The sequence below is a fragment of the Ictalurus furcatus genome, chromosome 1 (assembly GCF_023375685.1).
Source record: "Ictalurus furcatus strain D&B chromosome 1, Billie_1.0, whole genome shotgun sequence".
NCBI classification, from domain to species: Eukaryota; Metazoa; Chordata; class Actinopteri; order Siluriformes; family Ictaluridae; genus Ictalurus; species Ictalurus furcatus.
In genome coordinates this window covers 12717602-12737926 of record NC_071255.1, presented here as the reverse complement: position 1 = coordinate 12737926, position 20325 = coordinate 12717602, and the positions used below count along the sequence as shown (strand labels likewise).

The 20325-nt window shown below is 39.1% G+C and overlaps 1 protein-coding gene across 2 annotated transcripts; it reads right to left on the bottom strand.

Annotated features, from left to right (window-relative positions):
- Window positions 1–8494: 8494 nt before the first annotated feature.
- Window positions 8495–19530, bottom strand: zgc:174888 (uncharacterized protein LOC558116 homolog). 2 transcript variants are annotated; one of them, XM_053626487.1, is made up of 5 exons: window positions 19069–19519; window positions 18790–18902; window positions 18312–18380; window positions 12618–12749; window positions 8495–11761 (listed from the first exon to the last, which is right to left on the bottom strand). In XM_053626487.1, exons 1-5 carry the CDS (start codon window positions 19079–19081, stop codon window positions 11393–11395), a joined length of 696 nt encoding a protein of 231 aa, XP_053482462.1. In that variant the 5' UTR covers window positions 19082–19519; the 3' UTR covers window positions 8495–11392. The 2 variants fall into 2 exon arrangements, with proteins under 2 accessions (XP_053482462.1, XP_053482470.1); XM_053626495.1 differs by lacking the exon at window positions 12618–12749 and having other exon boundaries at window positions 19069–19530.
- Between the last annotated feature and the right edge of the window lie 795 nt (window positions 19531–20325).

The window sequence follows — 20325 nt, the reverse complement described above, 5'->3', positions numbered from 1 at the left end:
TTGCTAATAATTTCTGAACAGTTTGTCATAAAATCATCAAATTGGTCTCAATAGATTCAGTGGGGCATACCGAATCCAAATATATGAAAAAGTCCTATTTTGGCCATTTTGAATTTAGTCATAAAATGCTCTATTTTACAAACGACTTGGCATATTACGAAACTCGATAAGTGTCTTTGGCACGATGCTCTGAAGGGACGCAAAAAGTTTCGACGCAACGTTCCTTGTGGTCAAAAATTATAATGCTATTTATGAAAATGCTAATAGCTATTGACTCTTTTTGCCTACTGTCATGAGACTGATCTTGATAGATTTCGTGGTTCAGGCTGAGAACAATGATACCAATTATGTCATGGTCGTTCAAACTTCCTGTCCTGTCCATTTTTAAATGTTTTGAAAACCTACCTCTTCAAACTCCTCCTAGAACATTTATCCGATTTCCATGAAAATTGGCCTGCATCATCTACTTGCACTCCCAACAAAAAGGTTTCACAGAATTTTGATAAATCATACAGTTTTGAATGACGCTTCAACGAATTTGAAGAACACACAAAATTCAACTTGAGGCTTTATCTCAGCAATGCTTTGAGGGATTGTGACGAAACTTGGTCACAAGTTTTCACCATTAGGCCCAGAGGTTATGTGCATAATTTCAGAACACTGTCTCCTACTGCAGGAGATAGCAAAAATGGCTTTTTTGGCTTATAATACTTGAACACCATGATAACAATCATGCCCAGATGCTACTCTACTCTCATTGGACTCTAACCAAAAACATGTCACAAAGCTTCTTTTGCTGCTCATGGTGCTGATAATTGGCTTGAACCCGGTATTGCTGCTTGCAGCTATAGTTATTATTATTATTATTATTATTATTATTATTATTATTATTATCCATCCATCCATCCATTTTCTATACCGCTTATCCTTTTCAGGGTCACGGGGAACCTGGAGCCTATCCCAGGAAGCATCGGGCACAAGGCGGGGTACACCCTGGACAGGGTTCCAATCCATAGCAGGGCACACTCACATACCAATTCATACACTACGGACACTTTGGACATGCCAATCAGCCTACCATGCATGTCTTTGTACTGGGGGAGGAAACTGGAGTACCCGGAGGAAACCCCCGCAGCACAGGGAGAACATGCAAACTCCACACACACAGGGCCACGGTGTGAATCGAACTCCTGACCCTGAAGGTGTGAGGCGAACATGCTAACCACTAAGCCACTGTGCGCCCTTATTATTATTATTATTATTATTATTATTATTATTGTCTCCCTAAAGTGCCCAATAACTCAAGATCTGAATGATAAAAAGGTTTGAAATTTGGCACATTAATACTACAGTCCACACCAAAAATGGCCTACATGAGCCCATAGGTGGCGCTACAGGCCACGAACAAAAAATCTACGTGATTTTCCCTCCGTCCCATAAGTCCAAAATGTCTTAAAATTAGTATACATGCCTTACTTCTCATGGGGAACAAAAAAAACCATTGGGACCCATAAGGTTCGCCATGATAGATTTTCCAGTACATTGAAAATGTATCCAAAACTATAAAAAAAAATCTCCTCATGAACCGTAGGTCCGATTGACTTGAACTGTGGTGTCTTTTTATAGGGTGATTACATATAACTATTTACATATTGGTGAAGTGACAACTGTTCACATGCCTTGTGTCCATAAATCAATGATACATTAACTTAGGGCCTTGATCTGTGCCACACACAAAGAGAACAGTATGTTACCATGTGCTATGGCAACCTCATATCCCCAAAAACAATGACATTAAAAGGAACTGTCACGTTATCTTTGATATGTTATATTAGGTTTAACAATATATTTAACGTCCGGTAGATGGTGCTGTTTGTCTTGGATCAGGCCAAAATATCTGAAAGTTGGTGTGCATACCTTGTTGCTCACGGGGAACAAAAAGGACTTTTTTTTTCTACAATGACCATATGTGGAAAACTACAAAAATGAACTTAAAATCTACCATTGATCTAAACGCACTGAAATGTTGTACCTGTAGAATACATTTCTCTACCATGTCAATTTTGAAATGGTGTGCAATCTTGAGGAGGAATCTGCCATTGCTGCTTGCAGCTCTATTTATTATTGTTGCTGTTAATAATAATAATAATAATAATAATAATAACAATAACAACAATTTATTAGTCATCATTCAATCTGTAGCTCCTCTTAAACCCATTTTACACCAGAACGCAGTCCAACCTGCTGTCATGTGTGCTGCCAGTGTCCAATGTAAAGTCAACTTTGATTAAAATAAAATAGCCTAAGTGTATTATTATTTGTGTTTTCTAATTGAAACACTACAAACTACAACATTCATTCATTATTGCAGTGCATGTCCATAATCTAAACAGCACACATGTGATATTTCAGCCTGTGGCCTATGCAGCAGATCACACTGTGCCATCGGTTAAAATCCTAACTTTGTGAAAGTTTTAACTGTCACAGAATGTAGAATTGAAAATACAATTTTATTAACAAATTTGATGTGATCATATACAATGGTAATGCATAATTACAATAATAGTTACAGTAATTTACTAAACCGGTCCACAAAAAAAAAAAATTAAAAATAAAAATAAATAAATAAAAATCCCAGAAATGAATGCTCCACGCTTTTTTTTTTTTTTTAAATGTGAATTGGCTTTACACTCGTGAAAATGTTGCGTGAAATGCAATACATAACTCCAAATAAAACAGCAGTACCAACCACTTATTTCTGGGATGCAGAGTTCAGTAACAGTATGTTTACAACTCATAATAGGTATCTAGGTTGCATGTAAAAGCTGAAATTAGCTGCATGCTTTTACTAGGACCAGTACCACAAAGCCCTGCAGAGAGTGGTGCGCTTAGCTGAGATCTCCGGGTCTGCTCTCCCATTTCTGCAAGACATCTATGTACATCTAGAACTGCTAAAATCTTCAGGGACTCCACCCACCACCGGTAACTGTCTGTTTAGCCTGCTGCAATCAGGAAAATGCTTCCGTAGTCTGATGGCTAAAACTGGGAGGCTCAGGAGGAGCTTCTTCCCTCAGGCCATCAGACTCCTCAACATGTACTTGCCCACCATAAAGATCCTTTAGGACTCAATAAGGACTCTACAGTTCACTCTGCACTACCACTGGCTAACTAATTTTCTCGGAAATCAGTTCTAATTGGCTGAGTTCCACTGTGACGAACCAGTTATCTGTTCTTTCCTGTGAGATACGACTTCATCCACAGACACTCTTCATATGAGTCGATTATTTTTTCATTTGTTGGTAGATTTCGATTGATTGATTGATTTCCGTTTTTGATTTGATTTCCGTTCCAGCTCCTCCCTCTCAGGCACTACTGTTGCCAAAACTACGGGCACTGCAGCTGGTGGTAAATGTGGTGCGCCCTGCCTCTATCTGTACATTTTACCTCATATTCGACATCCCTGACTTGCCGTGTGACCTCAAAGGGTCATTGCCACTTGGTGAGCAATTTAGAGCTCAACATTGGTAGTAAAATGAGTACCTTATCTCCTGGCATGAATTCCCGTGGCCAAGTACCCCTGTTATACAGCTGGGATTGGTGTTCTTGTAATATATGTGCCATATAATAATTAAAAATGGAAAACCCCATGGAGGCTTGTGGGACCTCTTGCACTTCAAGTAACAGGGGCTCTAACCACTTATCCCAATTTCACACATCATCCTGAACGAACTTACGGATCATGTTTTTTAAGCATTTGATTAAAGCATTCCACCAGCCCGTCCATTTGCAGATGATAAATACTGGTGCGAACTGATTTAATCCCCAACATCCCATACAGCTTGCGTAGTGTTCGTGACAGGAACAATGTTCCCTGGTCAGTCAGGATTATGCGGAAGAGTGTCTCCGCAACATTCACTGCAGAAATATTGCAGAGCAGCACCGCTTCTGGGTATTACGTTACATAGTCCACTAAAACTAACACAAAGCTATGCCTGTGTGTACATCACTATGAATGCCTGGCCAATAAAAGCAGGCCATGAGTCGGTCGAGAGTTTCCCCCCGCCTTAAGTGCCCTGCCATGGGATTATGGTGAGCCGCCTGGAATACCAATTCCCGACAGTTCCGCAGAACCAACAATTGGGTTATCTCTGCCTGCGTCTGAGTGTCCTGCGTCACTCAATATAATTTATTGTTGATCACTGAAAAATAGGGGTGCCCAGAATTCGGTGGGCCCAGCTGACCATTGATTACTCTCACTTGGTCGAGGCATGCTTCAGCGTCTCACCACACGACTGCTCCAAGGGGAATCCCCGCCGAGAGTGGAGGACCACCGCTCCCCCCTCCGGGTGTCTCCCTGATGTGGAGCTGACGCCGACGGCTGGGGCACCGCCTCTCCTGCCAATGCTGCGCACATATCACACCACCTCCCCTTTATGTAGGACCCATCTGTGAATATTTCTCTGCCTAATGACTGGAACCCTGGCCAATTTGTCCCCAGGATTAGCCTCTGCTCTATGTTTTTGGCCTCGGAATTCGATGACAATGGGCACCATCGGGTACTCGTGAACATCCGCATGCACACACCTCACCTTCACCAAATGTGCATTCCCCAATGCCTCCCCTTGGACCAAGTGTTGGTGAGAGAAAACAGAGGATGAAGAGGGGAGAAGATCACCTGCCCTAGGATATGCCAACATGTGGTCTTCTGCCAGCTGGACCACCTTCCCTAGCAACGCTGGACGGTGGCACTGAACCCACTTGGCCATCCCATCCGGCAGCTAGCCGACAAAATGTTCCAGGACCACCAGGTCGATCACCTCCTCTGTGCCGCGCCCCTCAGCCAACAGTCATCTCTGGCAGGTGTCGCAGAGTTTCTGGGCAGTTTCTGATGCTGCTGCTTGGGGCCTGGCTGACTCGCTGCACAATTGCCTACTTCAGGTCCGGGTACTCCATCCGGTTGTCGATCAGCAGCTGTTGGGCTGCGAGCTGGGTCTCTCCAGATAGCAGCAGCAACAGGTAGGCCACCCACTGTTCCATCAGCCAACTCCACGCCAGTGGCAAGTGCTCGTAGAGCTCCAGGAAGGCCTCCGGGTCATCCTGCAGACCCATCTTCTTAGTGAGAACAGCATGGCGCATGGCTCCAGCGGCCGCCGGGGTTGTTACCGGTGCTCTGGCATGCTGTACTAGGCCCTGGAGCACCTGCTGGTCCTCTCCCTGGGCGTCGAGGAGGTCCTTTATGTGCTGCTCCTGGACGCGGCGCAGCTGCATCAAAGCCTTGATGCTCGTTCTGGTAGAGAGTGGCGAGGGTTCTGACGAGTTTGGTCAATGTTGAGTCCATGGTGGCGACTCCTTCTCTTCCCGGATTTCAGCACCAGTGTGACACTCTTTAAAGGTGGAGCAAGGAGAATTGTGATTTATTATTTTTTTCTCTTGTTCTGGGGTTTCTTTTATTTTTACACACACACACACTCAGCTCATGCTTGGCGTCGTACTCTCTCGCTCTCTAGAGCCGCGTGTCTCTCTCTCTTATCCTTGCCTCGGCTTACTGAAACTGGGAAAATTCCTCCCAGGTGTGCACTCATTACCACTCGCCTTCTCCGGCTCCACCCTTCATTCACAAACCGGCGCTTGTCCACGCTTCTGCCTCCACACAAAGCAAAATGTTAACTGGATTTTCAAACTCATAGCAATAATACATGGAGGACACCTTGAGATATTTAGCTGATGTGCTATTTGTTTTTAGAACTCTACAAAAATGTGAAGATATCCTTAACTGTAGAGTAAGTGCAAGACTTTGAGATAAATAAAAACACTGGAAAGGTTTGCAGATAATTGTTGCCACGTGCATCAGAATGAAAGTAAAAAAATTAATGTCTGGTGAAGTAGTTGTTTCTCATAGTGAGTTTCTCATATATACTTTACAAATGACACGAATATATCAAATATTTTACCAATATAGATTTGACATTTGCATTTACAAGTACTTATTGAAAATGTTGGATGCTTGAACTCTAACTTAAATGCATTTTCTAGAAAAAAAAAACAACTTTTTGCTCTATACATTTGCATTTGTATTTACATTGCTAACAATGTTTTGTTACCAGTTTCGAAGGTCTCTTCTACTCTCATCTAGCTGTATGACTGTATGTCAGTTTATAGCATCCAATTAAGTTTATCAATGTAAAATAAACTTTAAGAATCATGCCAATTCATCATCTGCACTGACCTTCTCATCTTACACTGTGTAGTTAACTCTGTATCATATCTTTTATGCAGATCTGATTATGGATAAGCTTCCAAACTGCAGTGTGGAAACTGAGGATAAGCACCCATCTAATACCAAAGACTGGTATTAGATGAGGCATCTCCTTTGCCTCCATAGAAGGCATGAACTAATCTAATTTGAAAAAAGCATGCTAAGGTGAGTTTCATTAATTTACTAACATTAACTGGTTATATTTATGTAAGGGTGTTATAAGTTAGTATAAGGCTGTATAAGTATGTTTTCTTTGCTAATGGCAGGTTAGACTAGCATCGATTCCAGTAAGTAAGTCAAATTCTAACATATTTCTGATTCATTAACTTGCAAACTACGCAGCATTAATCATGCCTACGACATACAAACTTACAGAGATTGAATGATGTTTTGGGTTAAATGCTGTAGTTGCTTTAAAACAGAAATCCTCTAACATCCTCTATAAAAGTTGCTTTTCACATGAAAACACGACATTAACTTTCCTCAACTGAAAACATTTACTTTTTACATGTTAATACTTGAAAAATAGCTTTTTTACTTTCACTTTTGGCTGGATACTATCCCAGGATCAAGCCATCACAAGGCAAAATTCGCACACACATTTGCACATATTCATTTACACCTAGAGTCTATTTAGTTTCACCAGCCCACATACTGGCATGCTTTTGGGAGGTGGGAGGAAATTGGAGAACTATGAGAAAACCTACACAGACAAGGAGAGAACATGTGAAATTCAATGCAGACAGTACACAGAGGTCAGGATCAAACGTTTTTTGAATATGTTATTTTCTGCTTATTGTCACTGCAAATACCTTATTGTGACTTTGAGATCCAAAAATCATTAACAAATAAGTTCAAGTGTTGAGTTTCAGTACGTTTTGTTAACAAAGTAGACTTATGTACGCTTGAATGTGTCTATGAGTAAGACATAGACCGTATGTCTATGGTATAGGAGAATGCTTTTTGCTTTTATCCCTACTGTTTTGCAGCAAGCAGAAGAAAGGCAGTGTGTCAACAATAGCATTTTGTTCAGCTGTTGTTGTTTGTGCCATTATCTGCCGATCGTTGTCCAGCTGCACAGTCACACACACACACACACACACACTCTCTCTCTCTCCCTCTCTCTCTCTCTCTCCAAACACACAATATGTACTTACAAATACCAATTCACTGTTCACATCTGAAAACATCTTGATAAGCATAAATGAAAAGAGGTCTCATTTTTCAAGACATTTGTATATATATACATATACATATATAGACACACACACACACACACACACACACACACACACACACACACATATATATATATATATATATATATATATATATATATATATATATATATATATATATATATATATATATATATAGTATCTCACAAAAGTGAGTACACCCCTCACATTTTTTATAAATATTTGATTATATCTTTTCATGTGACAACACTGAAGAAATGACACTTTGCTACAATGTAAAGTAGTGAGTGTACAGCTTGTGTAACAGTGTAAATTTGCTGTCCCCTCAAAATAACTCAACACACAGACGTTAATGTCTAAACTGCTGGCAACAAAAGTGTACTCACTTTTAACTTTGTATTGTATGAGCTGTGTGAATATTTAGCTCAACAGGATAAGTTTTTTAATCAGACTGATCAAAACAACCAACTTACAACACAGTTTAAGCTGGTTGGCTACAGATCAAACTTTAAATTATTTGGTTATGGAAACTGGTTTATTTATAAACAATGTACTTTTCCCTTTTCGGTCAAATATTTAGTCTTTAAATGTAGGCTAGCCTGTTTTTCAAAATCATATTATTGCCATATTCTGTTAAAGACTGTGGAAATAATGTTTTTATGTAGTTTACACAACTATAACTATTTAGTTATTTAGTATAGCTTAGTATAACTAATGATGTTAAATAAAATAACTATTTAAGATCACAGAATACCATAAATACCATAATATCAGTAAACCATCACTGCCCAAATCCAAACATGCTTAAGCAGCAAAACCAGTTTTAACGTGAGCTTAGCCTAAGCATCATTTTGGATAATACTTGGAGTGAAAACAGTAAGCTTATTCATAATGATCCAAACATGTTGACTATCCACACACCATGCATGGGCACAGGTATAGCAGTGCCAGGGAGGACTCAGTCACTGAGAATGGGCATAATTTTTATAAAAAGATTTTTTTTTTTTTTTCTTGCTTAATAATTAAGGTCTTGCTTCCTGTGTTGGGATTTCCATGCTCACATTCCTTAGTTTTTCCTAACCACTCCCCAGGTCACAGTACTTCACAATTACACAAGGACATTCTTCCCAAAGCTTGCCAAACTACACATATCTGCCAGGCTATTTTAATAAATGTATAACAACATGACAGATATTAATATGCTTAACTACTTGTGTTCTATTCATGTCATTAACTACTCATATAAATTTGACTTAAAGTAAAATAATATTTTTTTAAAAATTGTGTTTATTAATCTGTGGTTGGCTCTGAACAGTAACAATTCATTCATTCTATAATAATAAATTCAATAAGTTTAGCAAATTGTATCTGTAAGATTTTCCACTCTCACTAAGTAAATTTGTACAGTATCATTCATCGCAGTGTACAGTGCACACGTGTCCCCGCATTCCCGGGAGAGAATATGCCATCCCTCCCACCCAGAGAACACCAGTCAATTTTGCTCCCTTAGCAACCAGCCAAAGATGGATGTGGCGTCATCGGGATACAAATATATTTTGGATATTTTTGGGAGGTAGGAGGAACCTGGAGAAGCTGAAGGAAACCACCTTGGGCACAGGGAGAACAATTCACAGACGGTCTGCTAGGTCCAGGACTGAAGCTGGGACCCTGGAGCTGTGAGTTGGCACTTTGGCACCTACTGAAGAGTAACACACATTTATATTACAAAGATTATGTTCAGATAATTTATCAAAGAGTGAAACAAAAGTGCTAAAACTGACTAAAAGTGGTCTTTGTAATTTTCTTTTCATTTCTTATTTACGCAAACACGTGCTAGGAAAATCCCCAAGGATGTAAAGGGATTTTGGTTGTATATTTCTATACATAACTTTCACTTGATTATAATAATTCAGATAGGAAAAGATGTTTATTGTGTATTTTATTAACAGTTGTAATGTTTGCTAATTTTCTTTTTCAAAAGTAGTATATTAGATATACATACAGGTTCTGTACATTACATAAACATGTTTTTGTTGAAACATATTCAAACCACAAACCTCAACCACAAACAACAAACTTCAAACTATAAATTGATTCATTTGCATGATATATAGTATCGGTCAAATACAGTAAGAACTTTTTATCGGTAGCATCGAAACCATCAGTTTAAATCATGTAAACATTATAACAATGCAGAACTGTTCCTGAAATACTGTTGATAATATTTTGAGCACTAACGTACATAGCTAACATGATCGCTACAAGCTTATTGCAAGTGGGTTATTTTCAATGCAATGACTTAAAATGCTGGTGACACCATTGTTAATACTGAGTATTCCTATTGCCCTACTGACAGAGTTTTGTATTGTGCAATCTTGGAAAATTAAGTTACAGTCAGTGTTTCAAGAAATATTTTGTCAGAAGCTCACATCCTGCATAACACTAAAGGAATGTCCTTCAGCAGGACTACAAAAACACAACCAACAGGGATGGAAACTATTAGTGCAGTGTAAGTGCAGAAGACTATGTGTATAACAGCTATGTGTATAACAGTAATGCATATAGAGCATTATACTGGACAGTCTTTCCATAAAATTCATTAAATGACAAGCTGGTGGCTACTGAATTCTCAAAGCTTCTCTGGCAGTTACTCAGAAACAAGGCAGAGGACTGGTAAAGGCAAAAAGTTTACAGTTTTACACAGCTGCAGTATGTAGTGAAAAGAGTCTCAAAAATAATAAGTGACATACAAGAAGAACTTCATTTAGCCTCTTCCATTCCCTCAGGCCTAAATAGTTGTCTAGTTTACCAGAATGTAAGACACATTCTTCTGTAGTGGGGTCCGAAAAACACTGGTTTCGTTTCCCTTGAAAAAATGTGCTCAGAATGAGGGCACACACTATATTTACAGACTATCCTGTTTAAATTATTAAATGCCTCTATCGATCATCCGTAGGACAAAGAAAACCATACAAAACGATGTCAAGTCACCATTTTAGCAGTTGTTCTTTTAAATGCATGATCATTTGCAGAAAGTTTATTTAATTAAACTTTAAGGTTAAATTAAAAAATTAAGTAATTAAAAAACAATGAAGGTAAGAGTTTTGGATTTAGCCACAGCTTCTTGTGAAATCGGAAAAAATTGTTTCAATCATTGAATATGAGTGAGGTTCTACTAAATAAGGCTGAGAACATACACTGCGTGCAACATTATTTTTTAACTGATAAAACCATTTTAAGAAATTCAATAATTCTAAAAATAAAAATTATAATATTTTCCTATTGGAGACTAGGATTGTTTTGAAAAATCAGGTGGTACCAAAGCAACCATAAACCATACGACATTTCTTCTACGAAACTGAATGTTTTACTATAATATTATTCTATGATTAGTAAAGTGCTTCAAGTTAAAAGAAGTCTATGGGCTTTGGACCTCATTTTTATTCCATTTTTTATTTTTTAAAATCATTTATGTATTAACTCCTCATTATTTTAAATCAGAATGACAGTTTTGTATCACAAATTGCAATTTCATGTGAATACTTCTTTGCTCTGCAACGAAATGGCATCTCATCAAGGGTGTATTCCCAATTCACAACCACTGTTCCCAGGACCCTGACCAGGACAATGTGGTTACTGAAGACTGTGACTGAGGGTACTTCTTTTCTACCAAACATTTTGCAAGCTGAAACATCATTTTCTATCATATGATCAACTGGCTCCAAGGTTTATATGGAACAAGCTCAAGAAGGGATGCCATAGCTATTAAATGACCACCATTCCATCACCAGCACCAAAACAGCAGCAAATACATCTTCTTCATTACAAACAAATGTTGACCTGACTTAATATGGTCTTCCCAAGCTTACTGCAGTAGCTAAGTGTTATGGCTTATTAGCCAAGATCTCTGTGTTACATTCAGGATGAAGCTCTATCATCATCCAAGCTCTTTCAGCATCACATCCAGCAGCATCCTCAAACAACAAAGAATACAAAGGAAGAAGGTTGGAGAAGCAGACAACCCCATGGCCCCATTCTTTGGGACAACAGTAAGCCATAATTTTTCTCTTTCTCCTTGCCTATACTCTGATGCCGGTCCTCCATCAATGATGCTGTGTTCTTTCTCTTGCTTCTCTTCTTTGCCTGTGAACAGAGGGGCTGGAGAGGGGAATATGCAGCTGGACGTTCCAACAGGGCAGTTCAGGGTCAGCCATTTAGAAAGGACATCAGACGTGAAGGTGAGTAGAGCTCTAGGGGAGGAGTGGACAGATGGGAAGCCAGAGGGATTTGGTGTTTCCTGGAAACCCTATTTACACAAAGATAATGCAAACACATCATGGAAACAGAATATAATGGCAAGTTAATTCAGTACTGTTAATCTGGAACTCACAAAGGAATGCAGAATATCCACAAATGCCCTAGCACTGGAATAAACTTCTGTCCCTTAGTAGACAAGAAACTACAATAGATTTTCTACAATGTCTATGTAGTAGAATAATAAATGAGTCATTTATTCACATATGAAAGCTCTGCTTCTGTTCAGACGCAAACAATTACAAACATAAATTAAGCACATCATGGATTAAACTTCAGTATGACAGAGTCTATTGTTTATGGGAGGTTGTAATTAAAGCAATTATAAATGAAAAAAAGCTAGTCTGTCTAGTGCAGTGGTTCTCAAAGTGAGGTCCAGGGGTCCATGACGTATAGCTGGGGGTCTATGCTTTAAAAGAAAATTTTAATTACAGTGGAAAAATAACAACCGACCATTATCAAATTTATTATATTTATGATAGAGTTCTTATAGTTATTAGTCTGTTGAACTTAATCAAACAAGTTTAAACCAAATCTCAATAATATAAATGTAGGCCTATAAATAAAGGCCCTAATGTGTTTTGTTGGTGAAAAGTTCAGGAATAGAAAGTGCTATGGCTTTAATAATTAACAAATTATTTTTGTACACATTTAAATAATGATAATCAAATAACTGAGAGGGAATGTGGAATTTATTTTACAGGGTCCCTGGCTACAATAAGTTTGAGAACCTCTGGTCTAAAATACAAGTTATGAGCTTAGTACAAAGTCAGATAACAGATCACAATAGTAACTTTTTGACTATAGACTAGAGAAAGAATAAATTCCAGAATATGTGTTATTCATACCCCTGTCCAAATGGCATCAAGTGTAATGATCAGTTCACCAATTAAGTCATGTTTCATGTGAATCCGTTCAATATGCTGCAGCAGTTGCTTCCAGGAGTCTGACAGGAGGAAGGCTGCACTGAACACACAGCACTACACCCATACACACACACACACACACACACACACACACACACACACATTTAGAATTGCTTGAAATGGTCAACTATCCATTATTCATACTAAAGCAAGTCCAAATGCATTATGATATACAAAGCATGCGACAACATAAACATTTCCAGTATGCCAGAGATGACATACTACTCAGACTAAGTTTCCAGGTTTGTATGCAGAGCTATCTTTATGAAGTAAACCATCCTACAATGCAATACATTCTTTGCATTTTCAAACCAAAAAAGGGTGACAGCAGCCTCCTAGCATCCTGATATCTCATATAACCACAGAAGTGTTTTGCTATCTTTGTACATAACATATTTCCTGAATTAACTGTGGTATAATCTACAATAAATAGTCACATAGTTCAGAACTAGCTGTGATGGCTTAATTTATAATAGAAATGAGACATTTAGTTATTGAATATTTATTAGTTAGTTAATTAGTTAGTTTTCAATTACTGATGGTTTTAACTTCTTTAAAGTTTGTCATTTGCTGCCTAATTGCTTACTTTTTTTGTTTGTTTTAACCACAAGAAATTAACACATTTTGGATCACAGTAACTGTGTACAAAAGGGAATCTGACTGATGGATAGTCATGTGACTATGACAAATCTTGTATATTGGCTAATACACTGCATAAAGTATACAGTATATACTTATGTACTATGTAGTAGCTACAGCATACAAGTATACTTTAAAAGTACTAAAGTGTACATTTCCTTGTCTCTTGTGTGGTACCCTCTAGAGCAGGGGTTCTCAGATTTTGCAGCCAAGGTCCCCTTTAACTGTAAAATAAATTCCATGTATCCCCTCAGTACAGATTTACTTTGTGAACATAATTCGATCATTCAATCATAAATTGGCTAATTATTTATGTGTGCAATCATAATTTGGCTATTTATTAAAGTTAAACAGCTTAGTAAATAATAGAACTCATTCCACACATTGGGTAGGTCCAAGTTATATCATTTATACGTCTGTGTGTTACTGAAGTTGGTACTCCTTTATCAATCTTTAAGTAAAGTTATATGTAAAAGCCAAACAAAACATAATATTTCAGCTGGATTTCGGAAACGCTGATTTGCCTCGAATTCACTTGTATATGTCGATAAATAGCAATCACTCATACAGTAAATGATCCGGCACACGCACGGCACAGCTGATTTGTATTTAGGGCCACCCACAAAACTCCATAAAAGGCAAAGCTCACAGAGTTCAAAGTACAAAGTGACTACTAGATGGTAAAAAAAAAAAAAAATTTCTCAGAGGCAGAAGTGAGAGTATGGTACTATCCGAAAGTCTTAGGCACACGCAAAACAAATTAAATGAAATGTTTCTACATAAAAAAATATATAAAGAGCAGTAAACTGTAATAAAACATACAAAGTCACACATATTTGGTGTGACAACCCACTTGCTCATTTTTGTATATAAAACCCAGCTGTCATGTCACGTCAAACTAGCGACTCCATTAACACAACTACAACTAAAAAAGCTACACACAGACACATCACCTTCTCCTGAGAACTAATCAGACAAACCTGTTCCCAATTACACTCTCAATCACACCACATATAAAAGAGACTACTCATTCACTAATTCTTCATGAAGTATTACGCTCAGTTGCTATTTGTCTCTGGCGTTTACCAAACCTTGATTTCGTGTGTAGTTATTCTGATTTTGACTTTGTTTACTCTGTCGGACTCTATCGGACAGAATAGGCCTTGCCTGTTTTGTACTGTTTGCCTGATCGTGTGACCCTTGCCTGTTTTGTGTTTCAATTTCTTGCTATACCTTTGGATTTGTTTGCTGATTAAACTACCATACTTGCAATTGCTTCCGTCTCATCCGCCATTACGTGACACCAGAATTATGGTTTTATTGTCTATTATACATGGTTGTTAACATGTAACATTTAATTTTTGTTTAAAAAGTAATGTTTGAAATTATTAAATATTTTTGTAGTGACTCAATAATGCAGAAGTCATAAAATAAACATCAATAACAAAACTGTACAAAAAAAATAGGGTGCATAAAACATTTGCAAAAACTCTTTTGCGAGAATTACAAAAAAATGATTGTACCAGTGCACCTGTGAAAGGCTAAAATATGGATGAAACCAAGAGTCCTCACCAACACTGTCTTGGAAAAGCAGTACACTATAGCTGGAGAGGTGGAGAACATTGCAGCAATTCTAGGAGACATGAGTTTAAGTTTAAAGCAAATTATGCCAGTCACTGCAAAATGTGAAAAGTTGAAAATAAAGCTTGCCATATACATTAAACAGATGGCTGAGATGCATCATGAGGTGCTGATGTGCGATAGCTGCATCCTCACTTGGGTTCTCATAGGATGTAGGTTTCAGCTCATTGTAGGATGTGACATACCAGATCGGTCACTTACAGTTCATCCAGAAAGTATTCACAGTGCTTCACTTTTTCCACATTTTGTTATATTACAGCCTTATTCCAAAATGGATTAAATTCATTATTTTCCTCAAAATTCTACAAACAATACCCCATAATGACAACATGAAAGAAGTTTGTTTGAAATCTTTGCAAATTTATTAAAAATAAAAAACAAAAAAAGCACATTTACATAAGTATTCACAGCCTTTGCCATGACACTCAAAATTGAGCTCAGGTACATCCTGTTTCCACTGATCATCCTTGAGATGCTTGATTGGAGTCCACCTGTGGTAAATTCAGTTGATTGGACATGATTTGGAAAGGCACACACCTGTCTATATAAGGTCCCACAGTTAATAATGCCCGTCAGAGCACAAATCAAGCCATGAAGTCCAAGGAATTGTCTGTAGACCTCCGAGACAGGATTGTATCGAGGCACAGATCTGGGGAAGGGTACAGAAACATTTCTGCAGCATTGAAGGTCCCAATGAGCACAGTGGCCTCCATCATCCGTAAATGGAAGAAGTTTGGAACCACCAGGACTCTTCATAGAGTTGGCCGCCCGGCCAAACTGGGCGATTGGGGGGAAGGGCCTTAGTCAGGGAGGTGACCAAAAACCCCTCTGTCACTCGGACAGAGCTCCAGCGTGTCTCTGTGGAGAGAGGAGAACCTTCCAGAAGAACAACCATCTCTGCAGCACTCCACCAATCAGGCCTGTATGGTAGAGTGGCCAGACGGAAGCCACTCCTCAGTAAAAGGCACATGACAGCCCTCCTGGAGTTTGCCAAAAGGCACCTGAAGGACTCTCAGACTATGAGAAACGAAAGACTGAACTCTTTGGCCCGAATGGCAAGCGTCATGTCTGGAGGAAACGAGGCACCATTCATCACCTGGCCAATACCATCCCTACAGTGAAGCATGGTGGTGGCAGCATTATGCTGTGGGGATGTTTTTCAGCGGCAGGAACTGGGAGACTAGTCAGGATCGAGGGAAAGATGAATGCAGTAATGTACAGAGACATCCTTGATGAAAACCTGCTCCAGAGCTCTCTGGACCTCAGACTGGGGTGAAGGTTTATCTTCCAACAGGGCAACGACCCTAAGCACACAGCCAAGATAACAAAGGAGTGGCTACAGGACAACTCTGTGAATGTCCTTGAGTGGCCCAGCCAGAGCCCAGGCTTGAACCCGATTGAATATCTCTGGATAGATCTGAAAATGGCTGTGCACCGACCGTCCCCATCCAACCTGATGGAGCTTGACAGGTCCTGCAAAGAAGAATGGGAGAAACTGCACAAAAATAGGTGTGCCAAGCATGTAGCATCAAAAAGACTTGAGGCTGTAATTGGTGCCAAAGGTGCTTCAACAAAGTATTGAGCAAAGGCTGTGAATACTTATGTACATGTGCTTTTTTTGTTTTTTTATTTTTAATAAATTTGCAAAGATTTCAAACAAACTTCTTTCATGTTGTCATTATGGGGTATTATTTGTTGAATTTTGAGGAAAATAATGAATTGAATCCATTTTGGAATAAGGCTGTAACATAACAAAATGTGGAAAAATTGAAGCGATGTGAATACTTTCCGGATGCACTGTATGTGCCAGTAGCGAGAAATCCAACTACAGTCAAAACTTGGACATGCACAGGTTCTTTTTCGGCTGAATTAGTGCTGGCTCTGAAGTGTGGCACAGCATTAAAAGAAGATGCCAATGGAACTGACTTATAAATCAGTTTCCATCCTCCAAAAAAAAAATTTGTACTGGTCTATAAATATCCGGTCACTGGCAACTTATTCAGTACTAAATCAGGTAATGGCTAACATCTGCACAGACTAGTCCACCCTCAATTTATACAGTGGCATTTTGTCTTATTTGTCTGAAAATGGATATGGGTTTGCTTGTTGTCTTTATTTTTTTTAGATTTATTTTTTCTTTTATGCCATTAATATGGGTTCAAATTATGGGTTTAAAAATTATTAAATTTGTCTGTGTAATTGAAATAAATAAGCAATTTAAACTTGACAATATACAACAACAACAATATATGTATTGGAATATTTGACTAGTCCCTTGAAATAAGTGCCTGTTCTTCATGCTTGATAGAGTCCTGCAGATTGCTGACTGTTTCTCTCTTCAAATCATCCCAAGCGGTTCCTCGAACAGTAAAAAACTAAAGCAATAAAACTAAAATATAAACAGATAGAGGAATGGTTTTATTGCACACGTTGGCTCTAACAAACAATTTCAGACAAGAGCGCTAGAGCCATATATCAAAGCAATGTCTCTGCTCTGTGTCTTTACTGGAACTGTTACTTTAAAGCCTTAATGTTAATAAAGCTTACCTGTCAGTAACATGGTTTCACTGGCCCATCCATTCTGTTACCTATCATGATTTTTTTTTTTTTTATGGCATCCCACTTTACGGCGAGTGAAAGCGTGTGTCTGTGTGCGTGTGTATATAAAAACGAATATAACCCATGTATTAAAATGCAGTGACTCACAAGTTATACATTATATGTAATTACAAATTAATATGATTTGAAGTTTATCAAGTGAAGTTTACATTAGTTAGTCTTCTTGTGCATTAATAAAAGAGGAGGATAAGGTTTTCTTTCTGAATTTACAAAATTATCATGAAGCTCCACGCACACAGGGCGGAGGCAACATTCAAACCCCAAACCCTGGAGGTACGAGGCAAACGTACTAACCACTAAGCCACCATACCCCCCTCCTTTTAATTAACTTTTTCAAATAATAATTTATCCCCAGTTCGATCCTGAGCCAAGGTTACTGTCTATGTGGAGTTTCTGTTCTCCCTGTGTCTTCGTGGATATAAACTGCATCTGGGTGAGAATGTGTGTGTGTGTGTGTGTGTGTGTGCAATGTGCCTTGCGATGGACTGGCATCCCACCCAGGGTGTATTCCCTGCCATGTGCTCTCCGAATAGTCTCCGAATCCACCCTGACCAGTTACTGTGAGTGATGGTTCACTTCATGCAGCTTTGCAGGTACAAGAAACATACTAAAGGTACAAAAGCGTTGTACGCTTGATGGTGACAAGGAAAGGTACGGTTTAGTACGCACAATGCTGTGATCGAAGCAGAAACCACAGTGAGACAAACATTTCCTCACCGAGTCTTCACACTGTGTGCTGCCGTTGAAATGATGCTGCACGTAGTAGTTTTTCGGAAACACACTTGGCTGTAATAAAGATACAAAACAAACATCATTCACTGCAGTGTCTGACAGAACACTCACTCTCATTTGAATGCCTTAAACACAATAAATACACGACTACATTCTGGGGTTATATCAGAACCCTACCGGAAAGCAATAAATAAATAAAACCTAGAAACCATCAAAGAAATTCTAATGGTTTCCACTACAAAATCCGTTACAAACTATCAGCTAACCAATTAAACCATTACCATTATTGGTCCTTAATAATACCCAACAGACGCAACATGCCACTTGTTTCCATTAAAACCAATACAATTACCATTATAACCATTACAAATTCTATGAGGATTTCTATTATTTTTTTGTTTTTCCAGCAGGACAGGTTTAAAGCTCTACACACAAAGCATGGAAAACAGGCTCATTGACTCACAAATCCGGACTGTTCTTCATGCTTGATGGAGTCCTGCAGATTGCTGACTGTTTCTCTCCTCAGCTCATCGCAAGCGCTTCCTCGAACAGTGAACACCGATAGAAGCAAGAAAACTAACAGATAAACATATAGATGAATGGTCTTATCGCGCACATTGGCTCTAACAAGCATTTTCAGACCAGACTGTATGGCTAGATCCATATATCCCAGCACACGCCTCAGCTCGGTGTCTTTACTGGAACTGTGTTATATGAAAGCCTGCACGTTAATAAAGCTTACCTGTCGGTAACATGCTTCTACCGGCCCAGCCGCTGAGTTTTACCCATCATGCTTTGTTTTTGATGACGTCCTACTTTATGGCGAGTAAAAGTTTAATGACTGTCAATAAATTCAGAGCCGCTTTCCGTGTGCGTGTGACTAACTGCGAAGTTATGTCCTGGTCACGAGCACCCCTTACACGCGCGCGCACGCACGCACTCTCTCTCTCTCTCTCTCTCTCTTTCTCTGTCCCCTTTGAGGCTTGTGTGCTGCCCTTCTGGTACTTTCCACACTCTTTTCAGATATCCTCTTTCGTTTTTACTTTCACTCTATGCCTCGTCTCCCCCTCTCTCTTGTGCTCTTCATTCAGCCCTGTCCTAATCGCAGCAGCCCTGGAGACCCCAGCCACTAACAGCCCTCTTCAGCTCTCTGTCTCTCATGCCCTTCCCTTCTCTAGAGAGTAAATCAGTTCTCCCCTCCTCCGCTTCGGTTCAGCTCTTACTAGGGCTGAAAGCATGTGTAGTGTATAGAGTAGATCTATTTCTTTACGTGGAATCACTCCCATTAGCATTGATTTCTGATTGGTAATTAGCCATGCACATTGATATGTTTCACTCTCTTGCTCTGGTTAATACACGAGTTAACTTTACCTCCGAGTGTCTAATTTATTTTTCTCAAGTTGTAGTCTAATACAAAGACACAACAGCATGGACAGGCCCGGACATGCACTTAGGCCTTGTGTTTTCCATTTCAGACCCCTCCACTAAAGGGTGTGTTTCATCCCGAGGGGGGTGGTCAGTGACTATGAAAGAAGTGTGCTTGTTAGTCATCTCTTTGGGCTGAGACATCACATTTATGCTAAATCATTCTAGGGCACTGTGTGCTCTTTGTCAAGTGACCCAATTTGGTGACTACATCGTTCAGTTATGCACCCTGAAAAGAAGTGATAGGCTGCTGCTGGGGTAATTAGTAATGCCCTTACTCACACTACTGTATGTTTTTTGTTGTTTGTCCCTCTGCATTCTCAGAAATAAAGATACCAAACTATTTTCCGGTCACTGCTGCGGTACCATGAACATTAGATCTTTAGTACCTTTTAGTTTGTATCTTTACACCGTTAAAAATAATTTAAGGTACACAATATTTTCTCACTGGCACCCTGTCCAGGGTGTACCCCGCCTTGTGCCCGATGCTCCCTGGGATAGGCTCCAGGTTCCCCCGCGACCCTGAAAAGGAGTAAGCGGTTGAAGAAGGACGGACAATATTTTCTCTTACAGT